The sequence below is a fragment of the Lepidochelys kempii genome, chromosome 7 (genome assembly GCF_965140285.1).
Source record: "Lepidochelys kempii isolate rLepKem1 chromosome 7, rLepKem1.hap1, whole genome shotgun sequence".
Classification (NCBI taxonomy): Eukaryota; Metazoa; Chordata; order Testudines; family Cheloniidae; genus Lepidochelys; species Lepidochelys kempii.
In genome coordinates, this window is record NC_136386.1 from 112898062 (window position 1) to 112913352 (window position 15291).

A 15291-nucleotide genomic window follows, 5' to 3' on the forward strand; every position below is an offset into this window, starting at 1 on the left:
TGCTGTGTGGATCTCTGTCACATCCCAGTTTACTCATCTGGGGTGAAATCCTGAGTCCATTGAGGTTAATGGGGTGTTTATCTGCAACTTCAGTTGGGCCAGAATTTCATTCCTCCTCTCTAGACTTAATAGTTTCAGTCTTTTCAAATTGCTTTTCATTTGGAAGTACCTCCAAAGCTCTACTTTGGGATCATGGTATAAAAACTGAATATCTTAAACTGTGCCTATAATGGGAAAAATCCAAACACTAAAAACCAACATACTGACATATGAGCAAGTTTTACTGCTCCTAACTTGAAGACTGTTGGAATCTGGGGTTCTGGGTCCATCTCCAATACTTAGAAGAGCTCCCACAATGTGTTACTGTGTATATCATCAAGTGTTCTAATTTACTACTTAAACAGTTTCAAGTACCACTGTAGTTTGACATATTTGGTGTCACACAAACAGTACATGAGGACATTTTAATACCACCAGAAACAGGGAGTCAAGGAAGCTCTTGTGGGACGAGGGGTGTAGAGGCAAGCAGTAAAGGATGTTGTGAACTTCACACACAAATACTTACAGTGATATATATCAAACTGCATTATCTACCCTATTTGAAATAGGGACATCAACTATGGTAATTGCTTCTAAAAATATAATCATGCCAAGATTTTTTTTTGCACTATGCAGGTAGTGAAAGCTAAGCTCACCAATACTTTACTGTACAGTAGGAACCACTACTGATTCCTAAATACGCACCCAGCTATTTGGGTTATCGTTACAAATGTTTCCCTATAGCCAGTGCATAAGATTTAGAAAGATGAAATTCCATATAGTGCTGATAACAAGGTATATTTTCCCGTCCATTACTTATTCAAAGTCTCATAAAGAATAAACATCCTGCATAAACATATTAGACATATACATCATTAATATCTACAGTGAAACTTAAAAGAAAAAAAAGTACGTCAACACAAATAATCACCAGCATTAGGCTAAAATGAGAGTAGCCATTTGAAAGTGACGGATTTAAAAGGCATCCTTTGTGACCTTCATAATATTTTGGTTACCTTTTTAAAAAGTTACAATATGCAACATGCTTTCTTAAATTACATGTAATTAATTTTTTCCAAAGATAAATACAATATGACCATTCACCAAATTAAATGAAAGCCAAATACTGAATACTGGGATAAATGATTGGCCAACTTAATAATCTTTCAAAAGTACTGTCAATCCTATAAAAAAAAAGTACATATCTATAGTGACCACAGCAACCAAATTTGTTTTGATACCATATGAAAAATTAGAGTTGGCACGGGGCGGGGAGGGAGGAGGGAGGATGACGAAGGGGAAAGCCAACCATTTGTTTTCTACACCTTGTTTTACAACTGAGACTGCTAAGCAACAACACACAATTTTATAACTTTTTGAGGGCTGTTGAAAGAAATCATGTCTTTGGAAGGTCAAAGTTCCATATTTTTTAAAAGCCAGTAGAAAGCTTAGGGCCCTACATGCTAATGGATGGAATGCTTAACTCCCATAACTAGTCCAACTGAAATCATTGGGACTTTTCACTGTTGAAGCCAGGTTAGCTGGCAGCTTTGTAGCCTACTGGAGAGTTTTTAGATTCTTATAGGGTTCTTATTACCATAATATCTGAGCACCAAAGCTGACGGAACTAAGAAGTCTGGTGTAAGGAACTGTTTGGAAACAGTTTCCAAGTCTGGTTTTCCAATAACAGTTGCAAACATAATAGACGGTTTAAAAAAAAAAAGAGAGAGAGAGAGAGAGAGAGTGTTGGTTGCATACATTTTGAAACAGGAAACATAAGCACTATAAGGGAAATACTGTTTTGTTACATGTTCTTTTTTTGAAAAAAGAATCTTAATGCAATGACACCAATACAATTAATATTTCAATATTGCTTAACTATTTATAAAATACTTCACAGCCCATCTCTAGTCGAGGTTTTTTACAACCTTATACCAAGAACAATATAGCTAATTATATTGTCACAGAGAAGCAGCAACATCCCAGATACTCTGATTTCTCCCTGAATATATTTAGAATCATAGAATATCACGATTGGAAGGGACCTCAGGAGGTCATCTAGTCCAACCCCCTGCTCAAAGAAGGACCAATCCCCAATTAAATCATCCCAGCCAGGGCTTTGTCAAGCCTGACCTTAAAAACTTCTAAGGAAGGAGATTCTACCACCTCCCTAGGTGACGCATTCCAGTGTTTCACCACCCTCCTAGTGAAAAAGTTTTTCCTAATATCCAACCTAAACCTCCCCCACTGCAACTTGAGACCATTACTCCTTGTCCTGTCCTCTTCTACCACTGACAATAGTCTAGAACCATCCTCTCTGGAACCACCTCTCAGGTAGTTGAAAGCAGCTATCAAATCCCCCCTCATTCTTCTCTTCTGCAGGCTAAACAATCCCAGCTCCCTCAGCCTCTCCTCATAACTCATGTGTTCCAGTCCCCTAATCATTTTTGTTGCCCTTCGCTGGACTCTTTCCAATTTATCCACATCCTTCTTGTAGTGTGGGACCCAAAACTGGACACAGTACTCCAGATGAGGCCTCACCAATGTCGAATAGAGGGGAACGATCACGTCCCTCGATCTGCTCGCTATGCCCCTACTTATACATCCCAAAATGCCATTGGCCTTCTTGGCAACAAGGGCACACTGCTGACTCATATCCAGCTTCTCGTCCACTGTCACCCCTAGGTCTTTTTCCGCAGAACTGCTGGTCCCTGCACTTATCCTTATTGAACCTCATCAGATTTCTTTTGGCCCAATCCTCCAATTTGTCTAGGTCCTTCTGTATCCTATCCCTGCCCTCCAGCGTATCTACCACTCCTCCCAGTTTAGTATCATCCGCAAATTTGCTGAGAGTGCAATCCACACCATCCTCCAGATCATTTATGAAGATATTGAACAAAACCGGCCCCAGGACCGACCCCTGGGGCACTCCACTTGACACCGGCTGCCAACTAGACATGGAGCCATTGATCACTACCCATTGAGCCCGACAATCTAGCCAACTATCTACCCACCTTATAGTGCATTCATCCAGCCCATACTTCTTTAACTTGCTGACAAGAATACTGTGGGAGACCGTGTCAAAAGCTTTGCTAAAGTCAAGAAACAATAGATCCACATTTAGTTACCAATGGAGTTTCAGAATCAGAACAAAACAAACCATCCATCCAGCAATGTATAAGATCATATGTTTCAGAATAGGAGCCATCATATGTTGTACTTCTAGACCACTGGTCGAAAGATTTTGATTTTTTAAATAAAATAATGGTACATTACGTTTTCCAGTTAAAAGTAAATGTAGGAAATGTGAAGCTGGAATAAAACTACAATATTACTTCAGCCACACTACGCACTTTACAATGAACAGCAATGTATTCATCTACACATTGAACCATGTAAACCGAAATAGTAAATACAGTATTACACATGTACAACACAGCCTACTTAACGTTACTGTTGGGATCTTAAAAAAAATAGTAATAATAAATAATAATAATAATAATCACAAGTTAGACTACACAGAAGTTAGTCTGCCCATTTAAAAGTTGCAGAAAATAAAGAAAAGTATTCCCTTTACTGTACAAGGTTAACATTTTGTTATCCCAATCAGGATATGATTGTAAATGTAGTGGGAAATGGAAGTCCCCAGCACTACTGCTGCTACCATCTGGGATTAAATTTGTTCATATTTGTGTTTGCATTGTCTTCACATCATGAAAAGACAACTTTCTGCCAAAAAAAAATCATAGGCTTGAATCATACAAACACCTAAAAAGGGACCTAGGGAGAGGAAAACTTATTGAAGATCATCTTATGGAAACTCCCTTACATTGTACTATCAGGGAAGGAGGCAGCAATTACTCCCCTCACCCCCACAGAAAAAGATCATTGCCTATGCACTCCCAATTTGACAGATCAGTCCCCATGGGCATCAATTCCCAGAGTTCCAGACTCATTACCAGGACTCATTATCAGGGAGACTCTCTGACTATGAAAGCTCCCAGAGATGATGTGTGGAGGGAAGGAGAGGTGCTACGTGGCACATATTTTATAGTTTAGAACTTATTCATCATTTTTGCCTAGTTTCCATGAACCTGCTTAGTCTTTCCCAGTGTCCAACTCCTTCCGCGGCATGGGCCCCGGCCATGTGGAAATCCTTCTGTAAGGTCTATTATGGAAGAAATAGAGGGTACGTCTGCTGTTGGCACACTCTCTCTTCCACCTGGAAGACAGGAGATCTATGGCCAGAGAGTTTCCCTCACATGGATCTAAGTGGCGCACACAGTAGAATACAGCAATAATCACAAAGCCCCTAAAAATCGCAAGATTAGTGATTCTCTCCAGTACTCAAGATCTCCTGTTCCTGATGTTAAGGTAAGTTTTTCTGGAAGATCTTGGTCTTCAACAAGGTAAGAACTTCTTGCTTTATGCAAACAGTTCCAGTGACAACCTAGGAGCAACGGTCTTTCTTCCTGCTCAGAAACTGCACTGCCCCGTACCTGTCAGATAGGACAGAGAAGTGTGCAGTAATGTCACAAAAGCAGCACTAATCATAGCCAATACTACTGAGCATGCCTAGGGCAGTTGGAAAACTCATTTCCAAAAAGCATTTTCTTGTGTTTGTTTCGAACTTTTCAGACCAACTTAACATTTTTACATCCCCCAAACATCTCTATATCAATACAAAGTGCTTGACCACAGCAAAGCCTAATCCCATGCTAATTTTTTAGTTTAAGCCTTCAGCAGTTTTTGCTGTAGTTGTGTTTTAGGGTATGTCATACACTGTGGAGATTATATTGGCTTGGCTATGCCAGCACAGCCCCTTACCGTAGATGCAGCATATACTGACAGAAGCAGTTGAAGAACAGCAGTTCTGCTGTTGAAGAAAGACCACCTTCCTGAATGACAGTAGCTATATTGACAGAAGTACTCTTCCATACACTGGGGTTACGCCAGCACACACCTGACCAAAGTAGCTACGCTGCTATGATTTTCAACGATACATCAAACCTTAAAAATTGGGAAAGTTGCTTTTACCAGATGAAGAGTATTTTTCTTCTTCTCTCACTAAGAAACAGCTGAAAGAATTTTGTTTAAACTTTCCTCACACACACAAATTCACGGGAACAGCATGCAACTGCCACAAGAACCTGACACACATAGCCAGATGTGTGCATGTTTACAACTTGCCAAAACACTTATTTATAAAGCAGCAGAACTCAGATAATATCAAATATAATCATTGTAATTGTAACTAACTTCTGGAGTCAATGGATACTGTCCACTATCACAGCACAGTGTTTTTGCAACCATGACTAGAACTGTGACCAGAGCTCGGAAATAAAGTTTCGTAATTTTCTATCAGTACTCCTGAGAGTCACTCTTGTTACAATATGCTTGGAATTTGCATGGTCAGAGAATGAGAAATGAAGGTAAAGGTGCTAAAAGTGAAGCTTCTAGTTCCTACTTCATTACACCATTGAAAAGAACCTGCAGGGGCAGGTGACAATCTCCAGACTTCAGGAACTACAAGAGGGTTCTGTATTACACAGCTGTTGAAAGCTTTAAACCAAAACACTGATTACATTCAAGCCACAAGGCAGCAAATTTCTAGTACCTGATAATAAAGTGGAACCTCTTATTTACGCTCCCCACAATAGGCATTAAACCAGAAAGTTAGACTTGTCTAAAACTGATGGAAAAGACAAGATGGTAACAGATTCAAGAAATTAATATAACCTAACATATGGGGGCTGTCCAGCACACAAAGTAACTTGCAAACTAATTAGCATATTAAAAAAACATGCATGAAACCTCAGAATACCAACTGCACAATTGGTAGACTTTAGAGAAGATAATATTTCTGTTCTGCTGGATCTGGGCATCAGCAATGAGCCCATATAACAAGACAGATGCTACTAGACTTCTGGGGAATGGGAAGGAGGAAGCAGAAGTTTTGCTGCCTTCTCCTCCACATCCCACCCACTCCCAACAACTTTTTCATCTCCACATATGGACTTCTGAAAAGTTGAATCTAATATTCACCCTTATGATAAATGAAGTGTGGGGGGGTAGCTCCCTTTGATGGACACCCAGCCAGCCAGTTAGCTGTAAAATCCCTCTTGGTAGCTGTTCTCAGCTTCCTTTACCTGTAAGGGGTTAAAAGTCCCCCAGGTAAAGAAAAGTGGGCACCCGACCAAAAGAGCCAATGGGAAGGTAAAACTTTTTAAAATTGGGAAAGAAACTTTCCCTTTCTCCGTTGTTCTCTCTGGGTTGCAGGGACACGGAGCAGCAACTCTGTAAGCAGCTTTAAGACAGGTATGATTATAGATTATCAATTCATACCTCAAACTTACATACCTGAGGCTTCAGATAAGTAAGTAAAATTAGGGAATGTCTTAGAAGATGCGATTAGGGTTATTTCTGTTTAGTTTTTAAGGCTTGTGAACTCCTCTGTGCTAATAACCCCAGATGCTTCTGTTTGCTTGTAACCTTTAAGCTAACCTCCAAGAAAGCTATTTTGGATGCTTAGTTTTTGGAATTGCTCTTTTAAAATCTAGCAAAAGCTTAAGTTCCAGAGGTATTTTCTTCCTTTTTGTTTTTAATAAAATTTACCTTTTTTAAGAACAGGATTGGATTTTTGGTGTCCTAAGAGGTTTGTGCATGTTGTTTGATTAGCTGGTAGCAACGCTAGTTTTCTTTCTCAGCTCTTCACTGGAGTGGGGGGTGAAAGGGTTTGAGGGTACCTCACAGGGAGGAATTCTCAAGTGCTCCTTCCGGAGTCCAAAGGGGTATTTGATGTTTGGGTGATAGCAGCATTTACCAAGCCAAGGTCAGAGAAAAGCTGTAACCTTGGAAGTTTAATACAAGCCTGGAGTGGCAAGTATTAATTTTTAAAATCCTTGCAGGCCCCCACCTTCTGTACTCAAAGTGAAAGAGTAGGGATTCAGCCTTGACAACCCTCACTAATTCTCAGGACATGGAGGGAGTCCACTGCAACCCAGTAAAAATATTAATATACATGAACTCAATGAAACTGGGAAATATAATTTAGTAAGTGTTTGTTGAGGAGTCTTGCTGCTCAAATTAGTACCGCATAGGGCTGTCAAGCAATTAAAAAAATTAATCGCGATTAACTGCACAATTAGTCGCTCTGTTAAATAATTACAGAATACCATTTAAATATTTGTGGATGTTTTCTACATTTTCAAATATATTGATTTCAATTACAACAGAATACAAAGTGTACAGCGCTCACTTTATATTTTTATTACAAATATTTGCACTGTAAAAAAACAGTATTTTTCAAATCACCTAATACAAGTACGGTAGTGCAATCTCTATCATTAAAATTGAACTTACAAATGTACAATTATGTACAAAAAATAACTGCACTCAAAAATAAAGCAATGTAAAATTTAGAGCCTACAAGTCCACTAAGTCCTACTTCTTGTTCAGCCAATTGCTCAAATAAGTTTGTTTATATTGGCAGGAGATAATGCTGTCCACTTCTTGTTTACAATGTCACCTGAAAATGAGAACAGGCAGTCGCATGGCACTGTTGTAGCCAGTGTCACAAGATATTTACATGCCAGATGCAATAAAGATTCATATGTCCCTTCATGCTTCGCCCACCATTCCAGAGGACATGCTTCCATGCTGATGACGGGTTCTGCTCAATAACAATCCAAAGCAGTGCAGATTGATGCATGTTTATTTTCATCATCATGAGTCAGATGCCACCAACAAAAGGTGGATTTTCTTTTTTGGTGGTTCGGGTTCTGTAGTTTCCGCATCAGACTGATGCTCTTTTAAGACTTCTGAAAACATACTCCACACCTTGTCCCTCTCAGATTTTGGAAAGCACTTCAGATTCTTAAACCTTGGGTCGAGTGCTGTAGGTATCTTTTGGAAACCTCACACTGGTACCTTTTTTGCATTTTGTCAGATCTGCAGTGAAAGTGTTCTTAAATTGAACATGTGCTGGGTTGTCATCCGAGATTGCCATAACACAAAATATATGGCAGAATGCAAGTAAAACAGAGCAGGAGACATACAATTCTCAATACAAAGCTAGAAGCACTTGATATGTTGGGACAGGCACTTGAAAGTCACACAAAGATTGAAGAAAAATTTAAGAAAAGAAAAATCAATCTCCCAGAATTTTAGTACAGATCTTGACTATCTATTCAACTGAAGTGTTAAAATTACCAGGGCTTTGGAGCAGAGCCCGTGGAGCATCTCCAGAGCAGTGGAGCTGCAGGTTTTTGCCTTGAGCTGGAGAGGAGCCGGAGCACAGTTCCAAAGCCCTGAAAATTACACTTAAATAGTCTCTCAGATCTCATCTTGTAGCAGACTAGCACCCATTACACCCCTCTTTGTTAGCAAGCGTTGATCCTCCTAAGAAAGAATTAAGTGGGTTCTGCTGACTCACTAGAGCAGGTGGTACATTACTCCTCATGGACACAGCTTTTACAAAGGATATCCAGAGTGTGAGTAGAGGAGTCCACAGATAAAAGCTATGGGATAGCAAAGCCGGCAGAAACTGTCCCAGTTAAATGTTATATCAGTGTTAATTTCAACATTAGTAAAACAAAACCCCCTGAAAGGTGGCAAGTTTGGTCTGAACTAGCACATGGACTGTGACAGACAGTAGACAGAGAATGGCTCTGTTACTGATTTAACAGCCAAAAGTCTGCTAGGTACTTTATAGACATGGAGGTATCTTCCCCCATGCTCCGTGGAATGTCCTTCCATATACTTCTATGGGCTAGGTCTATCCGATTTAAAAATCCAAACTTCGCCCTCTCATTCCAGTTTTTGCTGTAGGTCAGTTGTGTGTTCTGGGCAGAGTTTTCTTCATTCAGGAGAAAAGTACAGTGTTGATCTATGGAGAGGAAGCCAATAATATACTTTAACAAAGCTTTAGCTACTATTTTCACCTATTCACTTTTTCCCCTATCTATCTTTCATCCATCCCAAAGCAACATTTAGAGAGGAGTCTTACGCCGGTAACAGATTCCCTATAGGGGAAAAAACTAGGTTACCATGGAATCAGTCAATTAATTTTAACACCTGCTTACTAAGATTGATCAATCATCTTTGATGACTCTTTGCTAGGTTGCTATTCCTCAATTTAGAAAAAAAATACATGAGAATTAATGGGCCCCAAGACTCCCTAGAGTCTTTCCCTTATGTTAATGCTTTCAATGTTTGCTAATTCAAGTCACTCATTCCCAGAGCTCAACTAATTATAGATCCTTTTCCAGGAAGGAAGGCTTTATTTTAAAGAAAGATCTCAGTTCTTTGTGTATTAAGCCTCACCTTAAAATCCCAAAGAATCCCAACACACTTTTCACCTCTACCAGTCAAGTTGAAATCAGTTAATAGTGCATTTTTAATCTTGTATTCACTCACACACACACTTCAAACACAGAATTCCACATTAAAACAATATAGGTATGTTCAAAGTCACGACAGAATTCTATATTCAATTAATGTTTTATATACCTCATATTTACATCTTGTACATTAATTTTAATTGCATGTACAATAGTTCAACATGCTTATCAATAACATCTCTTTTCTTGTTTGAAACATTCTCTACAATAATTTTTATTGATTGGAGCAACAAGTGTCAGTGGGGTCACAGAGAATCACCACCTACAAGTGTCACTGTGAAAAACCGAGCCATGGGCTGCACATGTCTACAGCAGACGGTTCTTCATAGACAAATGAGAATGGGATAGGCTAGTTCCAGTATAACAAGAAAGCCTCCCCATATTCTGCACAAGTCAGAAAGGCCTTCAAATCACATGGCTGCAAAGCAAAGTTTATGATATCGCTTTCCCACTTCTGCACCAATATTCCAGCTGCTATCTATTCAAGACATTTACAATACACTAATCACCACAGTGTTAAGCACCATGCTAAATTTCACAGCTCATAAGTCATTTGTGCTACCAAATAATGGCAGACTTTATTCAGCTTAGAGTAACGGCCAGATTGGGTAAGTCTTTATAGTGCTACATTACTACCACATAGGTTTTAACAGAGTACATTTTTCTTCTCAAAGTAAAGCTATATGGTGCCCAATCTCGATAACTTTTCCAGAACAGTACATCTTTAAAAGCAGTTCTCCCAAATAAGCAAAAAGCTTGTTCTGTAACAAAATCATAATGTTGGCATCAGACACACTTTTAATTATGCAAAAAGAAAAGGAGTACTTGTGGCACCTTAGAGATTAACCAATTTATTTGAGCATAAGCTTTCGTGAGCTACAGCTCACTTCATCGGATGTATTCAGTGGAAAATACAGTGTGGAGATTTATATACATAGAGAACATGAAACAATGGGTGTTACCATACAGACTGTAACGAAAGTGATCACTTAAGATGAGCTATTACCAGCAGGAGAGCGGGGGGGGGACACGGAGGGGAACGACCTTTTGTAGTGATAATCAAGGTGGGCCATTTTTCCAGCAGTTGACAAGAACATCTGAGGAACAGTGGGGTTGGTGGGGGGCTGTTAGTCAGCATCCTTCCCAGGGCAGTTGCTCCAGCGGCGGCAGCACCATCATCAGACTGAGCTGGTGCCGGAGCCACGCGCGGCAGGCAGATTCCTCCCGCGAGGAGCTCGCACTACGGGCCTGGCGGCGCGAGCGGCGGCTCCGGGCAGACCAAGGGAGGAGGAAGGGGGTGGGTAGGCATCGCACTGGCCAGGCGGTGCCGAGCGGCAATTACAATGAGCCCTGGAAAATGGCTGCTGGGAACCTGTCAGCTGGGACAGCGGCTGGCTGCTCCCCCCGTAGGGGGAATGGGGGGCAGATAACCGCTAAGTTAATTGCTTGAATAGAGACTGGGAGTGGATGGGTCATTATACAAAGTAAAATTATTTCCCCATGTTTATTCCGCCCCCCGCCCCCGTTCCTCAGACGTTCTTGTCAACTGCTGGAAATGGCCCACCTTGATTATCACTACAAAAAGGTCCCTGTCCCCCCTGCCCTCCTGCTGGTAATAGCTCATCTTAAGTGATCACTTTCGTTACAGTCTGTATGGTAACACCCATTGTTTCATGTTCTCTATGTATATAAATCTCCCCACTGTATTTTCCACTGCATGCATCTGATGAAGTGAGCTGTAGCTCACGAAAGTTTATGCTCAAATAAATTGGTTAGTCTCTAAGGTGCCACAAGGACTCCTTTTCTTTTTGCGAATACAGATTAACACGGTTGCTACTCTGAAACTTTTAATTATATGCACCCAAGAATAGAGTGGCTAATGACAAATGCATTCTGATTTTACCAAAACCCCTAAGAACCCAAGTCTTAAACATTGTGCATTTAGCTAAGGAAATGTTGACCTTTTAATATGCAACTAGACCTTCCTCTAGGTGGGGATGGATTCTTAGCATTCTACTGGAATTGAGCAGAGTGCCATGAGGCAAAATGTAACCGTCATGCTTCTTCCCATTAAGTTCACCTGACAACTGCAACTGATGTAAACAAACAACAAATGCTTTAATACTAAATAATCAAGAAAATCCCTCTAAGGGCTAATGCCTAAAGAGATTCTAGTGTCATCAGCTTTAGTAACCCATCAGAGAATATATTCATTAATTACAAGCTTTGGAATTTAATCAAAAGATTAAAGTTTGACCTAGCCCTTGTACTATTAGAATATGCTGTGACTGGCATCAAGCTCAGGATATAGATAATCCCTTTGAAGCAAGGCATTCCTGGCTCTAAAAGCATGTCTAGTGCTGATCATCGTACCTAAAGAAGATCCACAGAGGCTTCCCCTCCTGTCATTCACAATCATCCTGACAATTAGCACATGGTTCCAGGGTTATTGGCCAGTTACAAAACCCCAAATCCTTCACACATGCTTAGCATATCAATTTTAAGTGTAGTCAGCATGCAGATGAAACAGCTTAATATCTCCACCTTTCATATTTGTCCTCCCTTTTCCCAATCAGTCAACAAATCACTAATGGAACAAACACAAGAACATCAAGTTCTCGGGCAAATTCTGCTCTTCCCAGAACAGGTACATTACTTTAGTTCACTTAAGGAACAGTTGCAAGACACGTTGGCTAGAGTGACTTGTTTGCCTGAAAAGTATGCTCCTTTCGCTCACCTGCACCCAGAATCAAATATTTTTTTAACATTCATAATTATTAAAGATAATATGGAAGCCATCTTGTTTAGCTTTCATTTGCCAAAAGAGAAAAACTTTTCCCAAATCTAAATAGGTTTTAAATAATTTAGTTGACAGTATTCTCTCTTTAATTCCCCTGGAAAATAATTTGTGATGTTGCCTCTGACAGATATCAAGCACATTGTTATTGTTAACTAGATATCATATGGTATTTTTCAGCTGTAGATCTCAAAGTGCTTCATAAGAAAGGGTGAGTATAATGTAGCCATATCTGATATGAAAAGAAAACAGAGAGGTTAAGTGATTTGTCTAAGGTCATGCCACAGATTAGTGGCAAACTGGCAGCAGAACATGGGTCACCTCACTCCCAGTCTAGTATCTTGTCCACTGAGCTTATGCTAACTTCCTTTTAAGCCAGCTTGTGGAATGAGCAGAGTGACAGCATTAGACACTCAGTCTTCCATTGTATCCACAGAATAGATAAATCACAAAACATATCAGTGTATCCTTCCCCACACCGTCCAGTCAGCATGTATTAATCCACTTTCAGGAGAGAAAACATAGTTCAGTCTCTTTGACTCATTCAGCCCTGGCAGGGGGATTTCATAAATTAAGCATCACCACCTCAACACCACCTCCTCTTCCCAAAGGGCCATAATTAACCCATGTCATATTGTTCAATAATGAACAGAAAGCATGTGTATATGATGCTAGGTGTGTGTTAATTAATGCCTGTCTTGTTAGACCACTTGAAAGAAGGTTGGTGGGAGGAGGAGTGGAATGAGAGAAAGATTTTAGTCCCCTGAAGGAAAATCATTCAAATGTATTAACATTTTTGCCTTCAGTAGGGAAGCCCCTGGAGACACATGTCATTTTCATAAGGGTCCCAGAGAGGACAGCAGTATTAGACAGACTCTCTTTCCTTAACCTGTGTGTCATTTTAACATTAGCCTTAATAAAAATTTTAAATCTGTATTCATTAGTTCAACATCTGATCCATATTTGCGGGAGAGAGGGGGTGGACTTATGTGGTGGTCCTATTCCATCTCCAACTTCTGTAACCTTCTTCAGTCACACACCCACAAAATCATGCCAGGCTCAGCGAAACACAGCAGGCACCTGTGCAGGAAGGGGTGCGGGGGAGGGAAATGATCACACATTAAGCAGAGACTTACCTGAACCGGCCCTGGCAATGCTGGCACTGGTCTCCTACCCAGCCCTGGTCACAGAGGCAGGTGGAGTTGACGCACCGCCCGGAGAAGCAGGAGGTCCTCTCGCAGGGCTTGGACTGGGACACCTGGGCACAGAGCACCAGGTACAGGACGCCGTAGACGAGCAGCCAGCTGTTCATATCCAGCAGCGAGGCGGAGACGCAGGAGGACGAGGAACCAGGTCTCCAGACTCCGTGGGGCGCAGGGGAGCCTGCCACCCTCCGCCAGCCGCGCCCCAGGTCCATCTTCGCCGCCGGACGGGCGGCCCGGTACTGACCCCTCGTCCAGCGCCGCCTGCCGGGAAAGCAGCCACCCGACCCGCGCCGGACGGCGGCACGGAGGGAGGCTGCGGGCGGCCCGCAGCCGCTGGGAGACCGTCCTGGAGAGAATTAATCCTGTCAGGAGGAGCCAACCCCGCCAGCGCCGCCGCCGCCCGTGAGGTAGAGCCCGGCCCTCGCAGCCCCGCTCCCTTCCTCCACCCGGGGGGGGGGGCGTGGGGGGCGGCCGGCTCGTGACCGCGCGGTTCCGCCTCACTAGCTCCCCCCTCGCCGCTGATAACGGGACACCCCCCTGGGCAGCAGCAGCGGGGAGGCAGCGGCCGCCTCCTCTCCCCTCAGCTGGGGACTGAGCGCTCCCGAGCCCTCCGCCGCATCCCCGGCCCGGCGGCCCGGGAGCGGGGGGATCCAGCCGCAAGCGGAGGGGCGGGGAGCGGTTATCTGCCCCCCCCACACACACACACACCCCGTTCCCCCTACACGGGGGGAGTAGCCGGCCGCTGTCCCGGCTGACAGTTTCCCAGCAGCCATTTTCCAGGGCTCATTGTACTCGGCGCCGCCTGGCCGGTGCGATGCCTACCCGCCCCCTTCCTCCTCCTCCTCCCTTGGTCCGCCCGGAGCCGCCGCTCGCGCCGCCAGGCCCGTAGCGCGAGCTCCCCGCGGGAGGAATCTGCCCGCCGCGCGCGCGGCTCCGGCTCCGGCCCCGGCCCCGGCCCCGGCTGATGATGGTGCCGCCGCCGCTGGAGCAACTGCCCTGGGAAGGTTGCGGACGAACAGCCCCGCCCTCCCCACACACACACACACAGCTGGAGCGTGGGGGTTATTTCACAGTAGCCCTCGGCCAGCTCCCTTGTCCCAAACACCTCTGCCCGCCCGCCCTGCCTCCCCATTAAATAAATAAACCTGTGCGGGCGGCTGCCGGTCAAGAGAAACCCCTCCCCTCCATGCTAAAGAAAGGGCTGAGATTGCAACGCTTTCTCCCAGCCACCCTGCTGCTGCAGCTGCTTCACATACGAGACAATCCAACTACCCCACCAGGAGAGCTGAGTATGTGCAGCCGCCGAGCCCCTTAAAGGCACAGCGCGTCGGCTGGGTTTGCACGGGGGCGGGACCACGCACGGGTTTGTCGTCTCGTTAAACAAGAAGTGAAGCGGGTCTTGCACACCTTCAGATGAGCACGGGGAGGAGGCTTTCACAAATATTTCCAACCGCTATGACACGCTGAAGGGAAAAACCACACCCTGTTTTCTTGTTTCGGAGTGCCCTGCCTTATTCAGGGGCTACTCTTCCTCTTTTATCGCTGGATAGGAAGGGGGAAAGCCATTCTTGTTTCTAACACCAGGGATTTAAAAAAAAAAAAAAAAAAGGCGGTAACACGAAAGTAAGAGCAAAGTACAGTGACTTTCTCAGTATCAGTGTAATTTTACTGCATTCTTATTTTCCCACATTTTCTAGAATGCGTTCAAAACAAACACCCACCAACTGCAGAACTACCGTAATTTACCATGTTCCAGTCACCATCTCACCCGCACTCCGTCTACTATCCATCTCTCCAATAGTCCAAACTTATGAGCAGCTACAAACCGTAGCTTTTTATTGATTTTATT

At 43.1% G+C, this 15291-nt stretch overlaps 1 protein-coding gene across 11 annotated transcripts in view; it reads right to left on the reverse strand.

Moving 5' to 3' along the window:
• The window catches only part of ATRNL1 (attractin like 1), a 1086620-nt gene extending 1071893 nt beyond the window's left edge, over positions 1–14727 (reverse strand). For 3 of the 11 annotated variants that reach the window (XM_073354270.2, XM_073354271.2, XM_073354273.2), the window contains exons 1-2: positions 14265–14444; positions 13374–13788 (exon numbers count right to left, since the gene is read on the reverse strand). In XM_073354270.2, coding sequence (XP_073210371.2) covers positions 13374–13654 — 281 coding nt within the window. In that variant the 5' untranslated portion in view covers positions 13655–13788; positions 14265–14444. Of the gene's footprint in view, positions 1–13373; positions 13789–14150; positions 14447–14587 lie in introns of those variants that run through there. The other 8 variants (XM_073354267.2, XM_073354276.2, XM_073354264.2 and 5 more) reach the window with 5 other exon arrangements.
• Positions 14728–15291: the final 564 nt, after the last annotated feature.